General features: G+C 61.9%; 1 protein-coding gene across 1 annotated transcript; it reads right to left on the bottom strand.

Annotated features, from left to right (window-relative positions):
- Positions 1-1,195: 1,195 nt before the first annotated feature.
- LOC125360237 (kinesin-like protein KIF28P) lies at positions 1,196-23,348 on the bottom strand. The gene is made up of 23 exons (XM_048358262.1): positions 23,200-23,348; positions 21,101-21,299; positions 18,852-19,051; positions 18,052-18,087; positions 15,936-16,163; positions 15,680-15,834; positions 14,401-14,512; positions 12,195-12,262; positions 11,684-11,787; positions 10,609-10,703; positions 10,382-10,472; positions 9,136-9,190; positions 8,060-8,183; positions 7,160-7,304; positions 6,316-6,434; positions 5,841-5,948; positions 5,391-5,665; positions 5,108-5,242; positions 3,854-4,020; positions 3,568-3,674; positions 3,292-3,439; positions 2,542-2,732; positions 1,196-1,379 (listed from the first exon to the last, which is right to left on the bottom strand). The coding sequence occupies exons 1-23, from the start codon at positions 23,278-23,280 to the stop codon at positions 1,224-1,226; spliced, it is 3,099 nt and encodes a 1,032-aa protein (XP_048214219.1). The 5' UTR covers positions 23,281-23,348; the 3' UTR covers positions 1,196-1,223.
- Positions 23,349-23,382: the final 34 nt, after the last annotated feature.

Consider the following 23,382-nt stretch of genomic DNA (forward strand, 5'->3'; position numbering starts at 1 on the left):
GGCTCAAGTAGGTAGAGTGCTAGCCTTAAGCCAAAGCAGCTCAGGGTCAGTGCCCAGGCCGAGTTCAAGCCCCAGGACTGGCAAAAAAAATTAATTTTCCTTTTAAGTTGACAGTTACATCTGTTAAGTTGATATAAGCATATGTTACGGGAGATGAAGCCTAACAGCACAGCCACACCTTAAATGCTGTACACAAGGTACACTGCAGCCACTCTGAGATGTGCCTTCCTGTTAACTATAGTTGGTTTTCTGTGGAACACCCAGACTCGCTCCTCCTAACCAGCTCTGACAGCTCCGGGGGGACCCCGTGGGGCCTGGCTTAGCTCACGCCCGTCGCGTCGTTGCACAATGGGGGCTTGGGGTCAGCTCGGCGATGCTCGCTTCAGTTCTCTGGGGCAGATGCTGGATTGTGCTGGATTGGATGGCAATTCCATTTTATACCCTTTTCCAGAATGGTTCATTTGTACTGGGAAGAGGGGCACAGGGTCTCAGTAGTGCGGCCTACCTGAGCCCCTGTCACGGAGCACTAAATGCAGTAGCAAACAGCTAGAGTCGATGAGCTCACTGAGAGTCCAGACCTCTGCACCCCCGGTCCTCTAGCGCGGGAAATACCACCACCCAGCAAGCAAGCAGCACAGGTCAGGCAAACCCACGAAAAGAGAAAACCTCACGGGTGGGACTCACACTTAGAAACACAAAATAATCATTGTCCACAGACCTAACAAGAAAGTTATCAGAGAGTTTTATTTGAAGTTGTTAGCTTCCCCTAAGAACATTAATGGCAAAGGATGACACCTGTGCGCGCTGCTCTCCGAGGTGCTTTGAGCTCAGTAGCCATTGGCTGTAATAGTCGTCAGCCCCCCTGGGTGAGGCGGGGAAAGACTGTAGTCATTCGTGCTGGGTAATTAGGTAACTACTGCCTGCATCCAGGGCTGAGCGCAGGCCGGGCCGAGCGCGGACCTCGGGTCTCTCTTCCTGTTTCTCCGCGGTTCACAGGGCAGGTGAGGGCGGCCTGGTGCGGGCGCGTGTCTGTAATCCTGAAAGCCGGCCTGCCATATGCAGCGAGACCTCGCGTCTCAAAAACAAAACCAACCAACTACTGAGAAATAGTAGAGGGGGGGGGGGTGGGGGGGAGCGGGGGGGGAGCACCCCAGTCAGTCAGGCTCATTAGCTGCACGTAATCTTACAGCACAGCCCATGTGTGGTTTCCGCTCCATGTGCCCTCACTGTGTCACATGCAACGAATGCTCTCTCTTCTTTTTCACTATAAGTGCAACATCATTTTTCAGTTTCCACAAGCTGGATTCAAACAGGTCCCCGAAATCCTTTAGCATCTGGGACTGGAGATGTAAAAACGGTCGAAGCATTTGATCGTCTTCCTAAAAAAAAAGAATGACAGGCTTTGTATCATTTCAGTATGAAGTCACTTGCTCTTAAGTGGGTGCCTAGGAAGTCTTCTCTTCAGGTTGGAAAAGTGCTCTTGGGAGTTGGTAGCAGACTCAGGAAATCGCCCGGAAGCATCCTGGTTTCCCAAGGGCGACCCGAATACCAAAACATGGTGAGCAACTCCTGCTCATCTTGGAGTGTGAGATCTTGAGTACTGTGGACATTCGAAGGCTTGCAGAGGAACTTGTGAGTGTGGGAGGCTCCCCCACAGAGGACGCGAACCCCCGAGGGAGGGGTGGGCACCCCAGCATGGGGACAGGTGGCACACACAGTGACGGCGGCACTGGATTTGTGCAATTCCTCTTCAGACCCTCTGCCCGTCTTTCCATGCTGTGTGCCTCCTATTCTCAAGTAATCATTCGGATTGTGTCTGTGTGTGTGCCAGTTCCTGGCACCTGAACTCAGGGCCTGGACACTGCCAGTGAGCTTTCTCACGCAAGGCTAGCAACTCTACCACCTGAGCCACAGCGCCACTTCTTGCTTTTGGTGCTTAATCCGAGGTAACAGCCTCAGACTTGGCTGCCTGGGCCGGCTCCCACCACCATCTTCAAATCTTAGCCTCCTGAGCAAGTGACTGGCTCAAAGAAACGGCTGAATATTTTGAACACTAATACTTGATGCTAAACACAGCCTGGCAGTCAAGAGTGCCAGATTTTGGAGGATCTCATTTTTGGATTAGGGATGTTTATAAAACTATTCCAAAATTCTAGAAACTCTGTATCTGGAATACTTATGGTTCTGATAATTTCAGATAAGGCTATTCAACCTGAATACCAAATGACTGTCCCAGGCCTGGATCATTCTCAATTTTATCATCTTTTGTCTAGTGAGTATTCCCTTTTAAAATTATTATTGTGATAGATATCGACATGCATACATACACGTGTATATGTATATCTATACACACACTTGCATACAAAAGACAACCAAAACCCTGTGCTCAGGCCTGGGTGCAGTAAACACAGCTGCTCCAGCAACGCCCGGCTCAGCCTCTCCACTGCCCCCCCCAGTGCCGCCTGCCCCGCGTGACACGTTCTTGCCACCTGGAGCTTCACTGATGTGGTTTCGCTGACGGCCCCGACGCCGGCTGCTTACAGGCGGCTTCTGCTGCCTCAGGCGGAGCCACTGCGCCCTGGCCGCGCTGGCGCTCCGGTAGAAGGCCTTCAGAGCTCTGGCCAGCTCGGGCGCGCACGGGGCCTCCTGACCGCACTGCGGGCTCCGCTCGCTGGCCGACGGCAACCGCGTGGTGCTCCCGGGCATCTTCTGTGCCCTGGAGGGCTCAAGCGCTGAGGGAAAGGGAGACGGCAGGCGTTCCTTGCGTAGCTCCCCCGTGTCCTCATGCTGTTTTACTCTGGCGGGGCCCCATGTCTGCCTTGACCAAGATGATTCATCCAAAGAAACCCCACAAGGCAGAAGAAAAAGTGCTATGCTACAAGACAGAAACTTATTTGTAAGTTTGTCTTGGGGTTGGAGGAGTGGAAGCATCAGATACCAAGACGGAGTCCCGGCCTCAAACGAAAGGAAAAGGAGGAGGTTTGTCTTAGCCAGGCACCAGAGGCTCAGTCCTGTAATCCTAGCTAGCTCCGGAGGCTGAGACCTGAGGATCATGGTTCTACGCCGGCCCGGACCAGGATGTCCCTGGACTACACCAAAAAGCTGGAAGTGGCGCTGTGGCTCAAGTGGTAGAGTGCTAGCCTTAAGCAAAAGAAGCTTAGAGACAGCACTCAGACTCCTGAGTTCAAGCCCCAGGACTGGCACAAGAGAAAAAGGTTGTCTTAGTAAGACCAATCTACACCACGGACATAGTTTGGGGCAAGCCAAGTAACCCTGTGTGGAGCACCTTACCTTGTGGGTGAAGGCCGGTTTTCTCCAAGGATTCCTTGAGAATCACGTTTTCCTCCCTCAGGGCTCGGTTAATGTTTCTGAGCAGCTCCGCCTCCCGCTCTAACTTGAACAACTTCTGATAAAGTTCCGAAGTCTGGCTTGATGTGTTCTATGATGGACATGCCCCTTCAGCTAGGGGACCAGTGGCGCTTACCCCCTGGCACGCCCATGGCACACAGAACGGAACACTGACGGTCCTCAGGCAGCTGAGGCTCATGGGATATCACACGTGCACACCTGGCTTGAATCCTTCACACTGGGAAGCTTCTTGGTATCCACCATGATGTGGCCTTCAGCGGTGACTGGGAGGTCCAGCTGGGAGCAGCCGAGCTCTGCACAGCCTTCTGTAGTGAGAAGACACGAGAACAGCTGGGGTCACCTGCTGAACAAGAACCCAGAGGGGGAACCAGGGGAGGGAGGGCAGAGGGCTCTTGCCCACAGCTCGAAGACCCAGCCTCCCTCCCTCCTTCTACCTTCTCTGACCAAATGGTGCCCCAAGTGAGCGAGTGAGGAAACCAGGTACCTTGAAGACCCCACAAGTCAACAATGAGGGCATTTGTCTGTAAATAATTCAGGAACTCCTGTGACACGTGTAAGGCTGCAAATTGGACAGTCTCTTCAATTTGAGGATTCACATTTTCCCATGCAGGTTTAGTATATAAAGTGTTAGGAAGATCATAAATTCTGTATCTGAGAAAAGAACACAAAACAAGTTAAAACCAGGGGCTGGGAATATGGCCTAGTGGCAAGAGAGCTCGCCTCGTATACATGAAGCCCTGGGTTCGATTCTCCAGCACCACATATCTAGAAAACGGCCAGAAGTGGCGCTGTGGCTCAAGTGGCAGAGTGCTAGCCTTGAGCAAAAAGGAAGCCAGGGACAATGCTCAGGCCCTGAGTCCAAGGCCCAGGACTGGCCAAAAAAAAAAAAAAAAAACCAAGTTAAAACCAGAAAGGACACGTTTGTAAAGAAAGAAAGCAGACAAGCCAAAAAAAAAAAGTGACAATCATGCCTCAGTCGGAAGCAAAGATCTATCCACGATAACCGGTGCCTCCGCGTGAGCACGACAAGAAGTAACGCCCGATACAAGGCAAGGGATTCAACGTCTGTGTAGGTATTATAAACATTTCCCACGTCAGGTCAATGTACTCCTTCACGGGCTGGGACTATGGCCTAGTGGTAAAGAGCTTGCCACCTATACGCGAAGCCCTGGGTTCGATTCCCCAGCACCACATAAACAGAAAAAGATGCAAGGGGCGCTGTGGCTCAGGTGGCGGAGTGCTAGCCTTGAGCAAAAAAGAAGCCAGGGACAGTGCTCAGGCCCTGAGTACAAGGCCCAGGACTGGAAAAAAAAATAAAAAAAAGCCTTCCTCCCTTGCTTTTCCTTTAGAAAGCATTAGAGAGGAGGCCGCCCGTCTGGGGTGCGCGCCCTGCCCGGGGTGCGTGCGCCCTGCCCGGGGTGCGTGCGCCCTGCCCGGGGTGCGTGCGCCCTGCCCGGGGTGCGTGCGCCCTGCCCGGGGTGTGCGCCCTGCCCGGGGTGTGCGCCCTGCCCGGGGTGCGTGCGCCCTGCCCGGGGTGCGTGCCCTGCCCGGGGTGCGTGCGCCCTGCCCGGGGTGCGTGCGCCCTGCCCGGGGTGCGCGTGCTGAGGCGGCCTCGGCCGTCGGGGGCGCGCGGCCTGCGGGGATAGGGAGGCGCCGCGGGGCGCTGGGCCGGCAGCAGCGTCTGCCTCGCGGGCTCCCGTCCCCCCCCAGCCCCCCGAGCGCGCCACGCGGCGGGTACCCGAGCTGGATGCCCCGCTTGGCGCCTTCCTTCATCCACCGGACGCCGAGGCACCGGACCAGGTGCACCTGGAAGTCCATCCGCCCGCCCAGCAGGTCGCCGGGGTCCGCGGCCGCGTCCTCCTCACCCCGCGCCCTGCGGACGAGGGGGGCGCCGTCCCACCGCCCGGCCGCGGCACGCGGGGCCCCGCGGGGGGGCGGGCGCGTGGCGGGCGGCGGGGCGGCGGGCTCCCCTCGGGCCCCGGCCTCCCGCGGGCCCCCGCCCCCGGCCGCGGATCACGCACCGTCCCGCGGGGCAGCACGGCGTGACGCGGACGTGCAGCACCGCCTCCTCCAGCCCCTCGCAGCCCAGCAGCTCCACCTGCTCCTCCAGCCCCAGGCGGTGGGCCAGCGCCTGCAGCCACACGTGGGCCGCGCCCACGTGCACCGCCTCCACGGGGTCCCAGAACGGGTCGTCCTCCCGGGCCTCCGGGCCGGCCTCCCCGTCCAGGAGGCGCTGGTACAGCTCCTCCATCAGGAACTTCCGGTGCACGAACTTGGCTTTCGACCAGATCCACACCTGGAAGCGCCACGGGCGAGGCCTGAGCGGCCCGTGCGCGCGTGCGCATGCGCGCGCGGGAGGGGGCGGGGCCGAGCGCGGCCCCTCCGTGCACACGTGCGCCCGCGCGCGCGCAGACGGGGCGGGGCCGAGCCCGGCCCCCCCCCGGCCCCGCCCCCCCCGCGCCGGGCCGCACCTCTCGCGTCCGCTGGTGGGTCACCTTCACCATCACCTCCTTCTGCAGCTGGAAGCCCCGCGAGTCGGAGGAGGCCAAGTTCTTCACCTTCAGCTCCAGGTGGAGCCCCTGCGAGGAAGGGAAGGGAGGGAGGGAGGGAGGGAGGGAGCGCCCGCGCTGCAGAGCCCCGGCTGCGGCCGAGGCTGCGGACCCCGGGCCGCGCGCGCCCCGCCCCGCCCCGCCCCCCGGCTTTCCCACAGGACACGCCCCCCTCCCTCCTCCCCCCCCCCCCCCTTGCTCCTCGGGCCTCTAAGCAAGAGAAATGGCGGGAGGCCGGCCCTCCTCACCGGCACCCCGGGTCGGGGCGTCGAGGTCTGGCGGGTGCCACCGAGTCACCGAGGCCTGGGGCCTCGATCCCCCCCCCGGACCCCACGTGACACGAACACCTGCACCCCCCCCCCCGCCAGTGCCCGCGGACGCCGTCGGGGTGGGTTACCTTCTCCAGGTCCTGGCTCATCTGGTTCGCTTCGGCCACCAGCGGCGTGAGCTTGACGTAGTCCTGGGCCGCGGCCAGGACGCTGGGGTCCGCGCGGCCGGCCCCGCCGCTCCCCGCACCTGGCAGGGAGGGCAGCGCGGGCTGCAGGGCCGCCGCCGGCCGCGCCCATCGGGGGGGAGCGGCCTGCGCCCCGCCCGCGGGGCTCCCCCCGGGCGGCCGGCAGAGCCCAGCCGCGGAGACCCGAGGAGGGCCTGGGTCCCGGTCCCCGCGGGCCGGGCCTGGAGCGGGGCTGCGGGATGGCTGCACCCCCTGCGGGGGTCCCCGCCGCGGCCGCTCAGCCCCCGCCCGCCCCGCGGGGACGAGCCACGCAAAGGGCGCAGCCTCCGCACTCCCGCGCGCTCGGAAGTCCTTTTTTTTTGGACTCAGGGCCTGAGCGCCGTCCCCGCTTGAGCCACGGCGCCACTCCCGGCCTTTGCTGTCTACGTGGTGCTGGGGAATCGAACCCGGGGCCTCCCGCGTGCTGGGGAAGCGCTCTACCGCTGGGCCGCCTTCCCAGCCCGGCAAATTGACTTTAAGGAAATTCGTTTTGCTGAAATGCTGAGAGAAACAGGTGCGGGCAGGAGGGTGGCAGCCGCACGCCCGCGCCGGGGAACACGCCGCCCGCCCGCCCGCCCTCGAACTCGGGGCCTCAGCACCGGCGCCCCGCCACCCCGGACCCACAGCCCCGCGCCCGGCTTCACGCGGGGTAACTGGGGACTTTGGCCCTCAGCCTCCCGAGTAGCCGGGACGCCGCCGGAGGAGGGAGGCGACCCCGAGGCGCGGCCCGGCCCGGCCCGGCCCCTACCCAGCCAGTCGGCGCTCACGCCCTCCGCCGCCGCCCGCTCCAGCTGGAAGAAGTCGTAGTCGAACCTGAGCCCGTCCTCGCGGCCCCGCTCGGAAGGGAAGCCCACGTACAGGTAAGTGCTGTTGGAGCCCAGAATAACGCGGTCCTGGGGGAGACGGGCTGGGCTCGGGCCGGGACGCGGGCTCGGCCGGCTGGGGGGGGGGGAGGGGGCGGGCCGCGGGGGCGGGGCCTGGAGGGGCTGCGCTGCGTGGGGGGGGCCGGAGAGGTGAAGCTGGCTGGGGTCCGCACGCGTGGGCGTGGCTTGGAGGGTGGGGCTGCGGGGGCGGGACCTGGGGGGGTGGGGCTGTGCGAGTAGGCGTGGCTTGTGATGGGCGTGGCCTGGAGATGATACTGAGTGGGTGGGGGCTGCACGCGCGGGCAGGGCATGGAAGGGTGATGCTGTGGGGCGGGGCCTGGAGGGTGAGGGGCTGCGCTGCGTGGGCGGGGCTTGGGGGCGTGGCCTGGAGGGTGGGGCTGTGTATGGAGGGGACGAGAGGTGGTGCTGTGGGGGCGTGTCCTAGAGGGGTGGGGCTGGACACGTGGGCGTGGCAGGAGTTGGGGGCGGAGCCCTAGTGGAGGGGAGGATGGAGGTGATGTACGGGGGCGGGGGGGGGGGGCAGAGGCGAGGCCTGGGCAGGTGCCAGGCTGCTTCGGTGGTTTCCGAGGGGGCAGCAGCCCCTCTACCCAGCCCTCCGTGTTCTGCGGTGACTTCCGGAGAGCACACAGCAAGTGAGGACCAGGTTGCCACCCAAACAGCCGTGCGCAGTCCTTCGCCCAGGGCCCTTCCAGCCCCTGCTTACTGGGGTGTGGCGGGGACAGCTTTCCCACAGCTCAGGACTTGAGCGCACACGGGAGACTCACCAAGTGCTGCAGCTGAGTCCTGGTGGTGATGGGCACCCCATTAACCACGACTTTGCTCTTACGGTGAGGAGCCACCGTCACTTTACCATCCAAATTCGTGAAGGAAGCGTGCTTATCAGAAATTCTAGGAAGACAAGAGTGTGTACTGCCTGTCACCCAGTGAAGGCAGTGGCGGTTCCAGGTGCTCTTTGTCATTTGCACAGTAAGATCTCCAGCTGCTGAAGCCTGAGGACACATTTGCTGGGCCTCCTGAGCGTGGTGGCTCAGTGAGTGCAGACTGCGCAAAGGACTCTTCCCTCAGGAGCACAGGGAGATGGGGACGGCACCGCAAAAGAATCCTTCCATTCACAGAACCAACTGTTGCCCAGACCACTGAGAGTCCTCCAAAGCTCACTGCTCCGCTTGCCACGGTTGCTCATACCTACAATCCCAGCCCCTGAGGAAGCAGAGGTCAGGAAGATCCCCGGGCCGGACCTTCCCAGCCAAGGAGCTTGAGAAACCCCATCTCAGCCAGTAAAGCTAGGCATGGTGGTTCCCGCCTATCATCCTAGCTATGCTAGAGGGGCCACCATTTGGGAACAACTTTGACCAGATGCAACTCACCTCAGGGTTCACACAGGCTCCTGTACAGACTCCTACGGGAGTCCTCGGGGAGGGAATAGCCCCAAAGTCTGGGCTTTCCACTAGTCCAGTCCCCAAGGCTCCAAACACAGAGATAAAGACCAGTCACATTTGGAGGGCAGATCACGACAGACCATTGTGTCTGTGCAGCTCCCATTTCCTAAAAGACCTCCTGATTTCTGTCTGTGATGAGCTGCCATACAGGATCTAGCCTCTAAAGTCCCCTTGTCTCCTGGGACTAGGTCCCAGGGCACAGGAGTACAACACTGTGGGCCTGGGCTGGGTGAAACTCCTGGTGGAAGCCCTAGAGTGCAACTGGAGATGTGGGAAGGTTCTGGCGGGTTTCTCTTGCTTGTCCAGCAGGATTTAGGGCCTGTCCCGTCCAGGACCAGAGGGCCATGGAGCATGCCATGCACTGTCCTGTGCTGGACGAAGGTGTGGATTCGAACACTCACCCCAGGCCTTGAAGCAGGATAGCATTGCCAGCAGCCTGGCCAGCATCACAGGAACCTGAAAACAGGACAGGTCGTTTTACAACGCCGGCAGGACTCGGCCTTGGTGAGGGAACGTGTCGGATGGCCTGGGAGTGGCGTTTTCTCACCAGTCAGACTGTGCTGAGGGGTTTCCAACAGTGCTTGGCAATCATAATGGCCTCGAGACATAACACTGCTTTCTGGATAATTGTCTTTCTTCTGTGTGTGTGTGTGTGTGTGTGTGTGTGTGTGTGTGTGCAGTTACTACTTTCTGGAAGTCCCACGTTCTACTTGAACACTCTGGAGTAAAAGCCTTTGAGTCTGAGCTTCGGGAAGACAGGCGATACACAGAAGCCTGGTGCAGGAAGGGCTCTTTGCAGACCTTTTTCATTTGTTGTTGTTTTTGCCAGTTCTGGGGCTTGAACTCGGGGCCTGAGCACTGTCCCTGGCTTCTTTTTGCTCAAGGCCAGTACTCTACCACTTGAGCCACAGCGCCACCTCTAGCTTTTTGCCAGTTAGCTGGAGATAAAGAGACTGGGGGAATTTCCTGCCCAGGCTGGCTTTGAACCGTGATCCTCAGATCTCAGCTGGCTGAGAGGCTTTTAGATAGATGTGAGCCACTGTTTCTGTCTGGTGCTTGGACCCCTGAGCAAACTGGGAGGTCAACCCACCTCCAGGACGGCCCAGCCACCTCCCCAAGTCCTCCACTGCTCCGGACACAGAGCCCAGACCCTTCCTATGCACTGTGGCCAGGGGGACACTCCAGGGTCACGACTGGGTGCTGAATTCTAGCGTGCTCAGTGCTCATTCACATCAGACATTTCAAGGGTCACCGCCAAGCAGAGCTGCATGGTGAGAGCCAGAGGCGGGCAGGGGTGAGCGACGGCGGTGTGGCGTAACCCACGGCACCACGCGCCCCTGATGGCATCGTGTGTGCGGTGCTCTTTAGCACGCAGAAGCCCTCAGGTGGGGGGGGGGGGTAAGTGCAGTGGCGGTTTACAGTGAGGATGGAAAGTTCTAGAAGTGGGTGGTGGTGAGAGCTACACCAGGGTGTGGATGCATTTAGTGCCTGTGAGTCGTATTCTTGACAGCTGTTCACGTGGTGAACTCCGAATTATGTGGATTGGACCACAGCTGGAAATCCTGGAAATGTCTGAAGGAAGGCTGGAAGGAGGGAGGGAGGGAGGGAGGGAGGGAGGGAGGGAGGGGGCGGGGTGGGGGGGAGTACCTTCGCGGATGAAGTGCTTGAGGACCCCGGTGAGCTGGGGGTCCTCGTTGACGTTGAGGAGGTGAGGAAGGGTCTCCACCAGCTGCCGCTCCTGGAGGGGCAGCGGGGCTCCGGTCACGCGGGCAGGAGCGGGGTGCCAGTGTCCGGGCGCAGGCCCGCCGCCCCCACCCCGGCTTCGGCCCGCACGGTCGGTCGGGGCCCCCCACCCCCAGCCCCGGGCCGCTCACCTGGGCCTCGGCCGCGCCCTGCTGCTCCCACTCCCGGCGCGCCTGCTCCAGCAGCGCGGCCCACGCGCGGGGGCCCGGGAGCCAGGCTGGCGGGTCTGCGGGGCGGGGCGGGGGGGGTCACCGGCAGGACCCCAGGAGGAAGGAAGGCCACACCGGGGTTCCGGGTCCGTGGTGGCTGCCGCTGCACCCCCCCCCCCCTTAGCCCGCATTAGCCACCGCGTTTCCCGCCATTCACCGGCGCCAGGCCTCAGCTTGAGCAGGAGCTCTTAGCCGCCAGCCCTTAGGTCCCCCGCACCCGGGATCGCAGCCCGCAGGGCTTGGCATGGGAGCCAGGCCGCTGGCTCAGGCCGCTGCCCCGATCTCGGAAGGAAAGCAGACCTGGCACCAAGGTGGCAACGGGGAATGAGTGCGGTGGTCCCCCCCTAAATCCCAGCAATTGGCGGGCTGAAGGGAGAGGATCTCAGACCACTCCGGTAACCCCACGTCAAAGACCAGAGCAGCACCACCCCCGGTCCTTAAAACTGCAAACGAGCGCATGCGCCCCGGCCTGTTTCCCTTCAAAGGGCTTTGCTGAGGGGCACTGGTGGTGTACGCTGTAATTCCAGATACTGGGGAGACTGAGACCCGAGGATCATGGTTCAAAGCCAGCCCAGGCTGGAAAGCCCATGGGATTCTCGTCCCCAGTTAACCAGCCACCCCCACCCCCAAAAATACCAAAGCTGGAAGTAGAGCTGTGGCTCCAGCGGTAAACGGCAGCTTCGATCAGGAAAAGTGAGGGACCCTGAGCTCAGGCCCTGGGGTGGCGTACAAACCAGCGACTCCATCTGCTGGCTCCAGGCGGAGCCTAAGGGGCCTTCACCAAGCTGGGGGGCCCGGCCCACCCCTGCCCGCCGCCGGCAGGTGCCGCCCGCCCCGAGCCCCAGCGCCCGCCCCGCGCGGGGAGCCCCAGCGCCCGCCCCGCGCGGGGAGCCCCAGCGCCCGACCCCCCCACACCGCCGCCCCGGCGCAGCCCAGTCCCCCCGCTGCCCCCCTCCGCGGGGAGCCCCAGCGCCCCCCCCCCCCCGGCCCCGCTCACCCGCCGCGTGTCCACAGGCGCACGGCAGGGGCTCGCCCCGCGCCCCCGGCTCCCTGGCGGGCGTCCAGGTGTTGACCACAGCGCTGTTCCGGACCCGCTTAGCTCTTCCAGGCGGAAAGCGAGCGCGTGGGGACCGGGGGGGGGGGGGCGCAGTGTGAGGCCCGGCCGGCCGCGAGGCCCCGACCACCACCTCGCAGTCCACGCAGACCGGCCCACCCCGTCCGGAGGCGGCCGGGGGCGCGGCTGCCCGGGCACAGCCCGCGGGGACGGCCGCCCTGCGGCTCCCAAGAGCTCAGCTTCCCGGGAGGGAAGTCGGAAGGGCGGGGGGGGGCGGGCACCCCTCCTCCACGCCGGCGCCCTGCGCCCCACGGACTCCGGCCCCCCGCTCCGGGCCAGGCCCGCCCCACGGGCCCCGCTCCCCCGCCCTGGCGCGGTCCAGTCCCTCCTCCGCTCCAGGCCTCCGCCCGGCCCAGCTCCCACCCGGGGGAAGCGCGGCCTGCGCGGGGCGCACCTCTCCGCGTAGCGCAGCGTGGACAGCGTCTCCGCGTAGCACACGTCCGCCGGGCTGATGGTGGCGATCTGTGGGGACGGCCGGCCGCATCGGGGGTCGGTGCCGGGCCCACCCGACGGCACCGCTCCCACCGTGCCGCTCGGGGACGCGGAGCGCTGACGCCCGGCCCGGCGCCCCCAGCGCCCCCGGCCGATCGATCGTCCCCGCCCGGGGATCCGACCCCGGCCCCGAGCCGCTACTCTGCCCTGTCGGCCAGCCCTGCCGGTCCCAGTCTGGCTGTGGACTGCGAATCGTTCTAGAACTCAGGGGACACGGCCAGGCCGTGCCGGCAGGCCGCAGCCACAGGCCCCCGGGGGTGCGCCGGGCACAGCCTGCCCGTTCTGCCCCGTTGCTGCGGCTCCCCCGTGCCCGGGCGGGGCGCGCTCGGGGCGGGGCCGGGTGCCCGCGAGCCGCCCTCAGCCGCCGGCCTCGCCCGCACAGGCCCGAGCGCGCGCTCCGCCCACCCCCTGAGACACCAAAGCCCACCGGCCGTGCCGCCGGCGCGCACCCGTAATCCCGGCGAACCGGGGCCGGGGAATCGCGGCCCCGAGCCCGCCCGGGCCGGAGAGTCCACTGGCCTCCTCCCACTCGTGCCCAAAGGCTCGACGAGGACCTGCGGCCCAAGCGGAAGAGCTATAGCTGTGTGCAAAAATGTCTCCTGGGCGGCGTCAGCCGGGGCTCAGGCCCCAGCGCGGGCGGCGTCGGCCCGGGGCTCAGGCCCCAGCGGGCTCAGGCCCCAGCGCGGGCAGCGTCGGCCCGGGGCTCAGGCCTCAGTGGGCTCAGGCCCCAGCAGCCCGGGGCTCAGGCCCCAGCGGGCTCAGGCCCCAGCGCGGGCGGCGTCGGCCCGGGGCTCAGGCCTCAGTGGGCTCAGGCCCCAGCGCGGGCGGCGTCGGCCCGGGGCTCAGGCCCCAGCGGGCTCAGGCCCCAGCGCGGGCGGCGTCGGCCCGGGGCTCAGGCCCCAGCGGGCTCAGGCCCCAGCGCGGGCAGCGTCGGCCCGGGGCTCAGGCCTCAGTGGGCTCAGGCCCCAGCAGCCCGGGGCTCAGGCCCCAGCGGGCTCAGGCCCCAGCGCGGGCGGCGTCGGCCCGGGGCTCAGGCCCCAGCGGGCTCAGGCCCCAGCAGCCCGGGGCTCAGGCCCCAGCGGGCTCAGGCCCCAGCAGCCCGGGGCTCAGGCCCCAGCGGGCTCAGGCCCCAGCGCGGGCGGCGTCGGCCCGGGGCTCAGGCCCCAGCGGCCCGGGGCTCAGGCCCCAGGACGGGCACGCGCCTGGGGAGCACGGGGGAAACCCCGGCGCTCCACCACCCGGGAGCCGCAGAGCGTGGGGTACAAGATGAAGGCCAATGACAGGGAGCGATGTTGAACCTGTGCGGGGCAGTGGGGACGTGTGGGGGAAGGACGTATTACGTAAGGACGCGGCACATCAGCCCGCACAGAAAGACGCAGTGCGTCATGACGTAGCGTGGAAGGGCATTAGCACGCGGCACAGAAAGACAGTACGTCAGGATGTGGTGTGGATGGACGTCAGGACGCAGCACAGAAAGACGCAGTACGTCAGGACGCTGCACGTCAGCACGCGGCACAGAAAGACGCCTATGTCAGGACGTGGCGTGGAAGGACGTCAGGACGCGGCACAGAAAGACGCAGTATGTCAGGACGTAGCGTGGGAGGGCGTCAGAACACAGCACGTCAAGGCGTGGAGTGGAAAGGCGTTAGCACGCGGCACAGAAAGTGCGTCAGGACGTGGTGTGGAAGGACAGTACGTCAGGACGCGGCACGGAAAGAAAGGACGTCAGGACACGGCACAGAAAGACGTCAGGACGTAGCACAGGAAGATGCTGTATATCAGAACGTAGCGTGGAAGGGCGTCAGGACGCAGCACGTCAGGACGTGGCGTGGAAGGACGTCAGGACGCGGCACAGAATGACGCAGTATGGCAGGACGTAGCGTGGAAGGGCGTTAGCACGCGGCACAGACAATGCGTCAGGACGTGGTGTGGGAAGACGTCAGCACGTGGCACAGAAAGACGCGGTACGTCAGGCAGGACGTGGCGTGGGAGGCCGTCAGGGCGCAGCGCGTGCGGCCCGCGCTGCCTGGCGTCTTGAGGCCCGTCCGTCCGTCCGTCCGTCCGCCCGCCGGTCGGTGTCCCAGCCGGAGCCGCCCCGCCGCCCTTACCAGCGTGGTCCGGCTGTTCCCGCCCAGCGCCGACCGGAGCAGCTTGGTGAGCACGGACGCGCGGTAGGGGATGTGCCAGACCTTCTTCCCCAGGGCGGCGTCGGCCAGCGCGCTGGGAGAGGGGGGGGGACGCGGGCGTCAGCGCGGGCGGCCGGCGCGCGGCCGGGCACGAGGGACAGCGCCCCGGGCCCGAGTCCGAGCCCCGGCACCGGCCGCGGCGCGCCCCCGAGCGTGGGTCCGCGGGCGTAGTGGGTCCCCGCAGGGAGGGCTGAGAGGAGCGGAGCCGTGCGCTGCGGGCACCCCGCGCGGGACAGGCGGGAGCAGCTTGGCAGGGGCGCCCGGGCCCCACACCACCCCCCGCCGGGGGGTCCCGAGACCCCCGCGCCTTCCCCAAAGGCTCCTAGGAACTGTATCACGCCCGCCCGAGCCCAGAAGCAAACTGGACTGTGAGTGACCCGCAGCGTGGGTGCGCGGCACAGTAGCCACGACCGGGAACGGTGCGAGCCGGGAGCCTGTGATTGGCGCCTCCTCTGGTTGAAGGGAGCTCAGCAGGTTCATCTGCTGTCAGCCGCCGCCGCCGCGGGTGGGCGTGCCACGGCGAGGGTGGTGAGAGACACTGGTTTAGGAAGGGCTCTCTATGTCTGGGTGGTGCGTGTGTGTGCGTGTGTGCGCACGCGTGCCTGCCTAGACCTGACTACATATACAGACTCCTTTTGCTGATCGTGCACTGTCATTCCTAACAATGTTGAAACCGTCCCAGGAGAGAGAATACACTGGAGTAACCTACTTTTTCTGTTTGGTTTTTTTTTTTGGCCAGTCCTGGGCCTTGGACTCAGGGCCTGAGCACCGTCCCTGGCTTCCTTTTGCTCAAGGCTAGCACTCCGCCACTTGAGCCACAGCGCTGCTTCTGGCCGTTTTCTGTATATGTGGTGCTGGGGAATCGAACCCAGGGCTTTGTGCATGCTAGGCCAAACACTCCACTGCTAAGCCACATTCCTGGCCCCAACCTACCCTTTTCATAAAGACAAGAATTAAGTTCCACAAAGCAATGCTATGCAGGTGACACAAAGATCTGGCCGGCCGGAGGGAACCGGGAGGGGAGGGGAGGCCCCTGCGGCCCCGCGTCTCCGATGGGCGGTGGTTTTGTGGGTGCTGTTTGTGAACCATTCGTTCGGGTTCGGGCGGCAGAGGTCAGCCCGAGCCCCGAGGGTGCTGGCGACCTCGCTCTAAAGCGCGCGTGCTCAGAGCCCGGCTGTGCCCAGGCCTGCGGGCCCCGCACCTGATGACGGCCCCCAGGCTGGCGAGGCTGAGGTTGACGCGCGCCCCTTCCCGCAGCCGGTCCCCCGCGGAGCCCGCGCCCCGCTGCCGCTCGCTCCCGGCCAGGTCCACCAGGTTGATGGCGGCTTGAGTGGTGAGGGCCGTGCGGAGGGAGACCTGTGCGGGGAGGAGCCGGTCACACGGGGCTGCGGGGTGCGGGGCGGGCCGCCCCCGGTTCCCCCTCCCCGCCCTCCCCCCGCCCCCCTCCCCGGACGCGCCTGCTTGAGCTGCACGGTGACCAGCAGGTGCGAGCGGCTGCTGTGCGCGTTCATGCGGGTGGAGGCCGTGGTCCGCGCCCGGGTGCCCCGCGCCAGCAGCCTGGCCAGGTGTTCGTAGCTCCCGCAGGGCACCCACGTCAGCCCCTCCACGTGGAAGCCCCGCTCCGGGGCCTCCCGCACCCGGAGCCCGCCGCCGGGGGGCGCGCCTCCGGCCAGCAGGTCCCTGATCTGCGGGAAGATGGAGGGAGGGAGGACCTCACCGCCCGCCTCGGCCTCCACCATGGACGGGGAGGGCGGGGAGCAGCGAGGCACGGGAAGAGGCTCGCAGTGCTGCCGGGAACACAGTGAGGACCTTAATGGCGAGCCCCACGATTAGCACACGCGATGTGCAGTGGATGCATCCATCTACAATGGAGGTGTAATTCCACATACATCAACCCCTCCAGGTGTGTCGGTGGGTGCGTGAGCGCTGAGCTCCGTCCTCACAGGGGCCGCGTGTGAGTGAACCTCGGGAAGCAAACCTACTGCGGCTGCGAACTCGGAAGCCCCGCCGGGAAAGACAGGGCTGAGGATTCCCTGTGGAAATGGGACTCGCAGTGGAGGATTCCCTGTGGAAATGGGACTCGCAGTGGAGCGTTCCCTGTGGAAATGGGACTCACAGTGCAGGATTCCCTGTGGAAATGGGACTCGCAGTGGATTCCCTGTGGAAATGGGACTCACAGTGCAGGATTCCCTGTGGAAATGGGACTCGCAGTGGAGGGTTCCCTGTGGAAATGGGACTCGCAGTGGATTCCCTGTGGAAATGGGACTCGCAGTGGATTCCCTGTGGAAATGGGACTCACAGTGCAGGATTCCCTGTGGAAATGGGACTCGCAGTGGAGGGTTCCCTGTGGAAATGGGACTCACAGTGCAGGATTTCCTGTGGAAATGGGACTCGCAGTGGATTCCCTGTGGAAATGGGACTCGCAGTGGAGGATTCCCTGTGGAAATGGGACTCGCAGTGGAGGGTTCCCTGTGGAAATGGGACTCACAGTGCAGGATTCCCTGTGGAAATGGGACTCGCAGTGGAGGATTCCCTGTGGAAATGGGACTCGCAGTGGAGGGTTCCCTGTGGAAATGGGACTCGCAGTGGAGGATTCCCTGTGGAAATGGGACTCGCAGTGGAGGGTTCCCTGTGGAAATGGGACTCACAGTGCAGGATTCCCTGTGGAAATGGGACTCGCAGTGGAGGGTTCCCTGTGGAAATGGGACTCACAGTGCAGGATTCCCTGTGGAAATGGGACTCACAGTGGAGAATTCCCTGTGGAAATGGGACTCGCAGTGGAGGATTCCCTGTGGAAATGGGACTCACAGTGGATTCCCTGTGGAAATGGGACTTGCAGTGGATTCACTGTGGAAATGGGACTAGTAGTGGAGGATTCCCTGTGGAAATGGGACTCGCAGTGGAGGGTTCCCTGTGGAAATGGGACTCACAGTGCAGGATTCCCTGTGGAAATGGGACTCGCAGTGGATTCCCTGTGGAAATGGGACTCGCAGTGGAGGATTCCCTGTGGAAATGGGACTCGCAGTGGAGGGTTCCCTGTGGAAATGGGACTCGCAGTGGAGGGTTCCCTGTGGAAATGGGACTCGCAGTGGATTCCCTGTGGAAATGGGACTCGCAGTGGATTCCCTGTGGAAATGGGACTCGGAGTGGATTCCCTGTGGAAATGGGACTCGCAGTGGTGGGCCGGGCTCAGGCTGTCGTCCCAGCGGCTTGGGAGGCCAGGAGTCCAGGCTCCTGGTTCAAAGCCAGCCCTGGCAGGAAAGGCCCCGACACTCTTATCCGTAATTAACCGCCAGGAAACCAAACTCGGGCTCCGGCTAGCGGGGCACAGCGCTGGCCGGGCTCTGAGTTCAAGCCCCCAGACTGGTACACGAGACGCAGGCCAGGTCTGTTTGGGGCCGGGCCGGGCTGGCAGTGGACCTCGGGTCTCCCGTCCATGCAAGGAGGGGGGTCAGGCGGAGGGGTTGGGGTCACCGAGGCAGGGGGAGCGCGGCAGGCCCCTGCCTCCCTGGGCCCTGCCTGGGCTGGGCTGTGGGCTGCTCCCGCATGGAGCAGCTTCGGAAGGGGCCTCACCTGCTCGTTGTAGATCTCCAGCATGCTGACGGCGACCTGCGGGGAGGGGGGGGGGCGCTCAGCGTCCGCACCCCCCAGCATCGTCCAGCGGCCTCCACCCCTCCCCACCCGGGCTCCAAGCACGCGGGCCCTGCGGAGGGGCCGGAGCAGCGCAAGCCAGGGCCAAGGGTTCGCAGAGCAAGGAGTGAAGACACCGGCGAGGCAGGGCGTGGAAGTGGCCTCTCAGCGGGGAGGGGCACCCCCTTCATCCCCACGCCCAGGAGGATCGCAAGATGAGGCGAGCCTGGGTCAAGGCCCCCTCAAAAACAGGGAGGCTGGGGGGGGGAACGAGGAAGGGGGGAACCAGGACTACCTTGCCTGTGTAACTGTACATCGCCATGACAGCAAAGTTAAACTGAAAGAACAAAGCCCAAAGCAGGCACAAGGGCTCACACACGCAACCCGGCCACTCAGGAAGTGGAGACCGGGGCATGGGGTTCAAGGCTAGCCCGGGCCACACACTGATGAGACTCCATCTCCAGGAAAAGAAGCCAGCAATGGCAACGCGCTCCTGTCATCCCAGACGCACAGGAGTGGGGTGAGTTACAGCCCGGGCTAGGTTAAGTGTGAGAGTCAGACAGGGTTAAAAAGACGTTAGAGCAACAAGGGCTGGCTCACTCACGTGGTAGAGTGCTTGTCTAGAGAATGAGACCGGAGTTCAAACCACAGTACACAGAGAGAGGAAAAGAGCGCGCGAGCGCCGTTTGGGAACATTAGCAAAGTGCGCTTTCTTCGGGGCGGGACTGGAGGCCAGTGCTCACCTGGTACTCGCGGTGCTCCTCCCCGTTCTCCATCGCCCGGAAGAGCTCTTGGCACACTCTCGGGATGAGGCCCTTGTTCGCCCCGAGCCCCATCATGGAGTAGCTTTTTCCAGAGCCGGTCTGGCCGTAGGCCAGGAGGGTGGCGTTGTAGCCCTGCCAGGCGTTGTCGAGGATTCCTCTTCCGATGTCATGGAAGACCTCTCTCTGGAAGGAGGGCGGCAGGGGCACCAGGCTGGGTTCTAACACACTCCCAACGTGTGCAGTGTGCATGCACACGCACACGCATGCACACACACGGCACAATGCTGTGGTGTGGTCAGCGGGGCCCAAGGCCCGTGTGGTAATGACTGGGCCCTGGCCGGGTGCTAGCGGGAGGGGAGCCACCGCCGCTGGGTGGACCCTGGTGGAAGGGCTGGGCGGCCCTGGGGTCTGGGGCCTGCGGTGGCCCCAGCTCTTCCCTCCCGTTTCCCCCATAGGCTGAGCGGCCTCCTCCGCACTTGCGCTGTGATCTCTGCTCCCTGGCTCTGCCCTGGGCTCAGAGCACGGCACCCAAAGAGACAGGTCTTTTCTGGTCGTGGAACTTGAACTCGGGGCCTGGGCGCTGTCCCTCAGCTCCTCAGCTCAAGGCTAGTGCTCTACCCCTTGAGCCACAGCACCACCTCCCATTCTCTGGTGGTCAGTTGGAGATGAGAACCTCACAGACTTTCCTGCTGGGACTGTCTTCCAACCTGACCTCGGCCTCCTGGCGGCTAGGAGTGCAGGCCTGAGCCACCAGGACGGCTCCTTGTTTCTTTGGAAGTTAGTTATACCCACGTTTTGTTTGAGGAGCTGGGGTTGTTCCTATTTTTATTTACGTTTTTTTTTTCCCTTCCTTCTCTGCCACATTTGGATTTGAGAATATTTTATAATTTTACTTCACCACAAATAGTTATTCTTTATTGTGTGTGTGTGTACAAGTGTGTGGGTAGCAGGGGTTGAATCTTGTTTTACTCATAGCCAGTACTCTATAACTTAAGCTATACCTTCAGTCCAGGCTTTTGCTGGCTAATTGGAAATAGCCTAATTTTTCTGAGGAGCTGTGATCCTCAGAAATTAGAATTACGGGTGAGAGCCACTGGCTGTGGCTCTCCTGTTTTTAAAATTTATTTTTTTTTTATGCCATTCCTGGGGCTTGAACTCAGGGCCTGGGTCCTGTACCTGAACTTTTGTGTTCAAGTCCAGTATCTACCACTTGAGCCACAGGTCTACTTCCATCTTTTCGGTGGTCAGTTGAATAACCAATTTTATGGCCACCGATTGTTTTGATGTATTTTTACCAGTTGCCTAAGAAACCATGAACATTAGCCAGGGCTGGCCTTGAACAGCCTCCTGAGCAGGAGGGATTTCAGGTGTGAGCCACCAGCACCCAGCTTTTCTGTCTTTTTTCTGGTGGTGGTTCGCTAGCAGACTCTTCCTTTTGGGGAGTATGAGTTGAGATGCATCTGCATGAGCTGGCCTGGAACCGCAGTCCCAGCAGCTTGGGATAGGTGCTTCCTAACATGCCTAGCTGTTGATTGGGTAGGGGATCTTGATAACCTTTTTCCGGAGTGGCCTTGAATCACTTTCCTCCAGTTTTCAGCCTCCCCAAGTATCTGGGACTACAGGATTACAGGATACCACCAGGTATGGTGTGTCCTTTAACATGGCCTGGCTCCACAAACCAGAGCCATCGCCATCAGCTTTAAGACAGAGCAGGGCGTGGTGGCTTATGACAAACGTGCAGCCCTGCAAAGCTCTCAAAGGCCGCGGCCTTCGCAGGTTTCTCTGGTTTTCTTGGATCAGGAGGCCACATGTCATTCATCTTGAACTCAGGGCCTGAGCACTGTCCCTGGCTTCTTTTTGCTCAAGGCCAGTACTCTGCCACTAGAGCCACGGAGCCCCTTCTGGCCTTTTCTACATATGTGGTGCTGGGGAATCGAACCCAGGGCTTCATGTATACGAGGCAAGCACTCTTGGCACTAGGCCACATTCCCAGCCCCCATGTCATTCATCTTAATGCTGTTCATCCTTCCAAAAACCCAGTCAGCAGGCTGGAATGTCTTAAAATGTATTCAGGCAATAGCAGTATTTTTGGACCTCATATTCATCTTGAGAAAAGGAACATACTCAAAACTCGTGGGGGAATCTCTTAATTATGCAGATACAAAGTTGTGATGTCCCCAGTGTAACAAAAGCTAAGCTTAAGCCTGCTACCAGTTCCTGTCATCCACTTGCCTGGCCTGCGAACTGACTGGTGGGGCCAGCCGGGACCAGGACGTCCTCTTCGTCCTTCTGGAATCCGCTGTGAGACCAGTATGCCAGGTCAAAGGTGAACGTGTTCACACGCGCTGCGTTCTTGGGGTCTTGGATGATGGTGGTGGTTCTGGAGTGCATGGAAATCACACATTTGCTCCCAGAGTTCTTCTCTCTCTGTAGTCAGATCACAGGTTCACAGTCAGTCACATTTTCCTTGGTATCCAAACTGTCTCACACGTCTTTACACCTAGCAGGGAATGTATTAAGAACTTAGCATCCAGTGTGTCAGGGAGTGACCTCCAGTGATTGTCGACACTGGGGTATGGGTTACTCAAGGACGGAAGCTCTGGTGCGTGGCACATGGAGGGGCTGTCACAGGCGCGCAGTGCAGGCCAGCCCCACGGCTCCATGCATGGGCGGCACAGAGCAGGGAACAGGCGGGTCGAGTGTGGGAGGGGAGCTTCCTTCCCCAGGTGACCAAATGCTCTGAAGTCGATTGTGCTTCTGGCTGCGCACATCTGAGAGCACACCAACTCAAGTCAGTCATCTGATCAGATAAGCAAGTGGTAGCTCTTGTCTGTAAATCCTAGTTACCCAGGAGGCAGAGGGCTGAGGATCGCAGTGCGAAGCTGGCCCGGACAGTGTTCTCGCGTGCACTGGGCTCCCAGCATGTGGCTGCCTGGATCAGGTGGCACTTTGTGTCCTTACTGTGGGTTAATGACTGGAATTGCAGCCATTTTCACTCCCTTCCTTCAAATCCATTCCTACCTCACTACTCACTGTTACCGTCTCTAAGCTCATGAACTTTGGTGGTAAACTTGAATAAAATACAATGGTTTTGTAGAATCCCCAAAGGCTAAGTAAATATTGTTTTATGGCGTGGCTCAGAGGTTGAGCTGGTGCCTAGCCCCATGCAAGGCCCAGCATCCCCTCCCTTCCAAAGCAGTGTGCTTGAGGCCAGTGAGGAGCCCTTTTAGTGTCACTACAGGGGGCAAGAGATGGCTCATTCCCATGTGGGGGCCATGTACATTAGTGGTCACCAATGGTTTTGATGTATTTTTACCAGTTGCCTAAGAAACCGTGCACGCTAGCCTCACTAGCTGCTTAGTTACGCAGCCTGCCCGGCCCCCAGCCACGGGAAAACCCTCTGCAGAAACAGGCGAAGATAGAGGCACAGGGCAGGAGGCCGAGGGAAGATGCAGAGCGGTGCCTGGCAGCCGTCCTGCAGTCCCATTTCCATCCAGAATCAACCACCCCGTCTGCTGGGCGCGACTTTCCTTAGTGCTGCCCTCACAAACCCTCCTGACACAGGATTACCGGCCTCATACAGGACCTCCACGAGGCCGGAGAAGAACCATTTCCTTTCTGCTTTCAGTAACTCCTGCGTTTGTCCCAGGCCAGTTAAAAGCCTTGCCAGGCAGAGGTAGTTGTCACACTCGCTGAAGAGCTCACCATGCCTTGCTTACTACAGGATCCTGCCGAGCCTGATGCCACTGTAAACCGCAGCAGCTTTTATGAAAAGCTCTAAGTGCAGTCTCTATAAAGTCAATGTAGAGAACTCACTTGTAGTGCACACCTGCAACCCAGCATGCAGGTAGCCCAAGGCAGGAGGATCACAAGTTCCAGGCCAGCCTGGGCTAGTTAAGACTCTGTCTTAAAAGACAGACAAAAACCCCAAGCCAAGCTCAAGTGTTGCTGTAAGGATCTAGTGTCCTTGCACACATTCAGTGAAGTATGGAGGGACCAGCCACCACCTGAGAAGAAGCTGAGGCAGGATTCTGAGTTCAATGCCAGCCTGGGCCACCCAGACCGACCCTGTCTCAAAAAAATAGCGACAGTCTACGTCTCTTGTCAATTTTCTTTTTATTGTACTACTTGTGCCAAGGAATAGAAACTGTGCAATTAGGTTTAAGGTCATTCAGTTATTTAACAAATTCATTTAAATGAGTTTAATATTCCATAAAAGACAAGCAGCTTAAATACAAATTTTGTGACTATCATTAAAATAGTAAAATCGCAGTCAGTGAAGCGTTGGACACGGCGACGGCGCGCACACGCCGCGCACAGGACTGACCTGACTGAAGGGCCGCACCCGCACGGCCACCCTCACCCTGTCGCTGGGCGCAGGCCGCCTCCCCGCCGCCGCCCGCTCCATGCCGCTCTGCAGGGAGCTGGGGAATGCAGCGAGCAGAGCACTGTGCCCCCGCTCAGCAGCCGGTGGACGCTGCGCGTGTCTAGATGATCAATTATTAATGGT

Source organism: Perognathus longimembris, chromosome 11 (assembly GCF_023159225.1).
Source record: "Perognathus longimembris pacificus isolate PPM17 chromosome 11, ASM2315922v1, whole genome shotgun sequence".
Lineage (NCBI taxonomy): Eukaryota > Metazoa > Chordata > Mammalia > Rodentia > Heteromyidae > Perognathus > Perognathus longimembris.

Coding starts and splice junctions, on each gene's coding strand:
- LOC125360237 (XM_048358262.1), bottom strand. CDS start 23,280: ATGGAGCGGGCGGCGGCGGGGAGGCGGCCTGCGCCCAGCGACAGGGTG. Junction 18,088..18,851: donor AGGAGCACCGCGAGTACCAG/GTGAGCACTGGC, acceptor CCCTCCCCGCAG/GTCGCCGTCAGCATGCTGGA. Junction 16,164..18,051: donor TGGAGATCTACAACGAGCAG/GTGAGGCCCCTT, acceptor ATCTTCCCGCAG/ATCAGGGACCTGCTGGCCGG.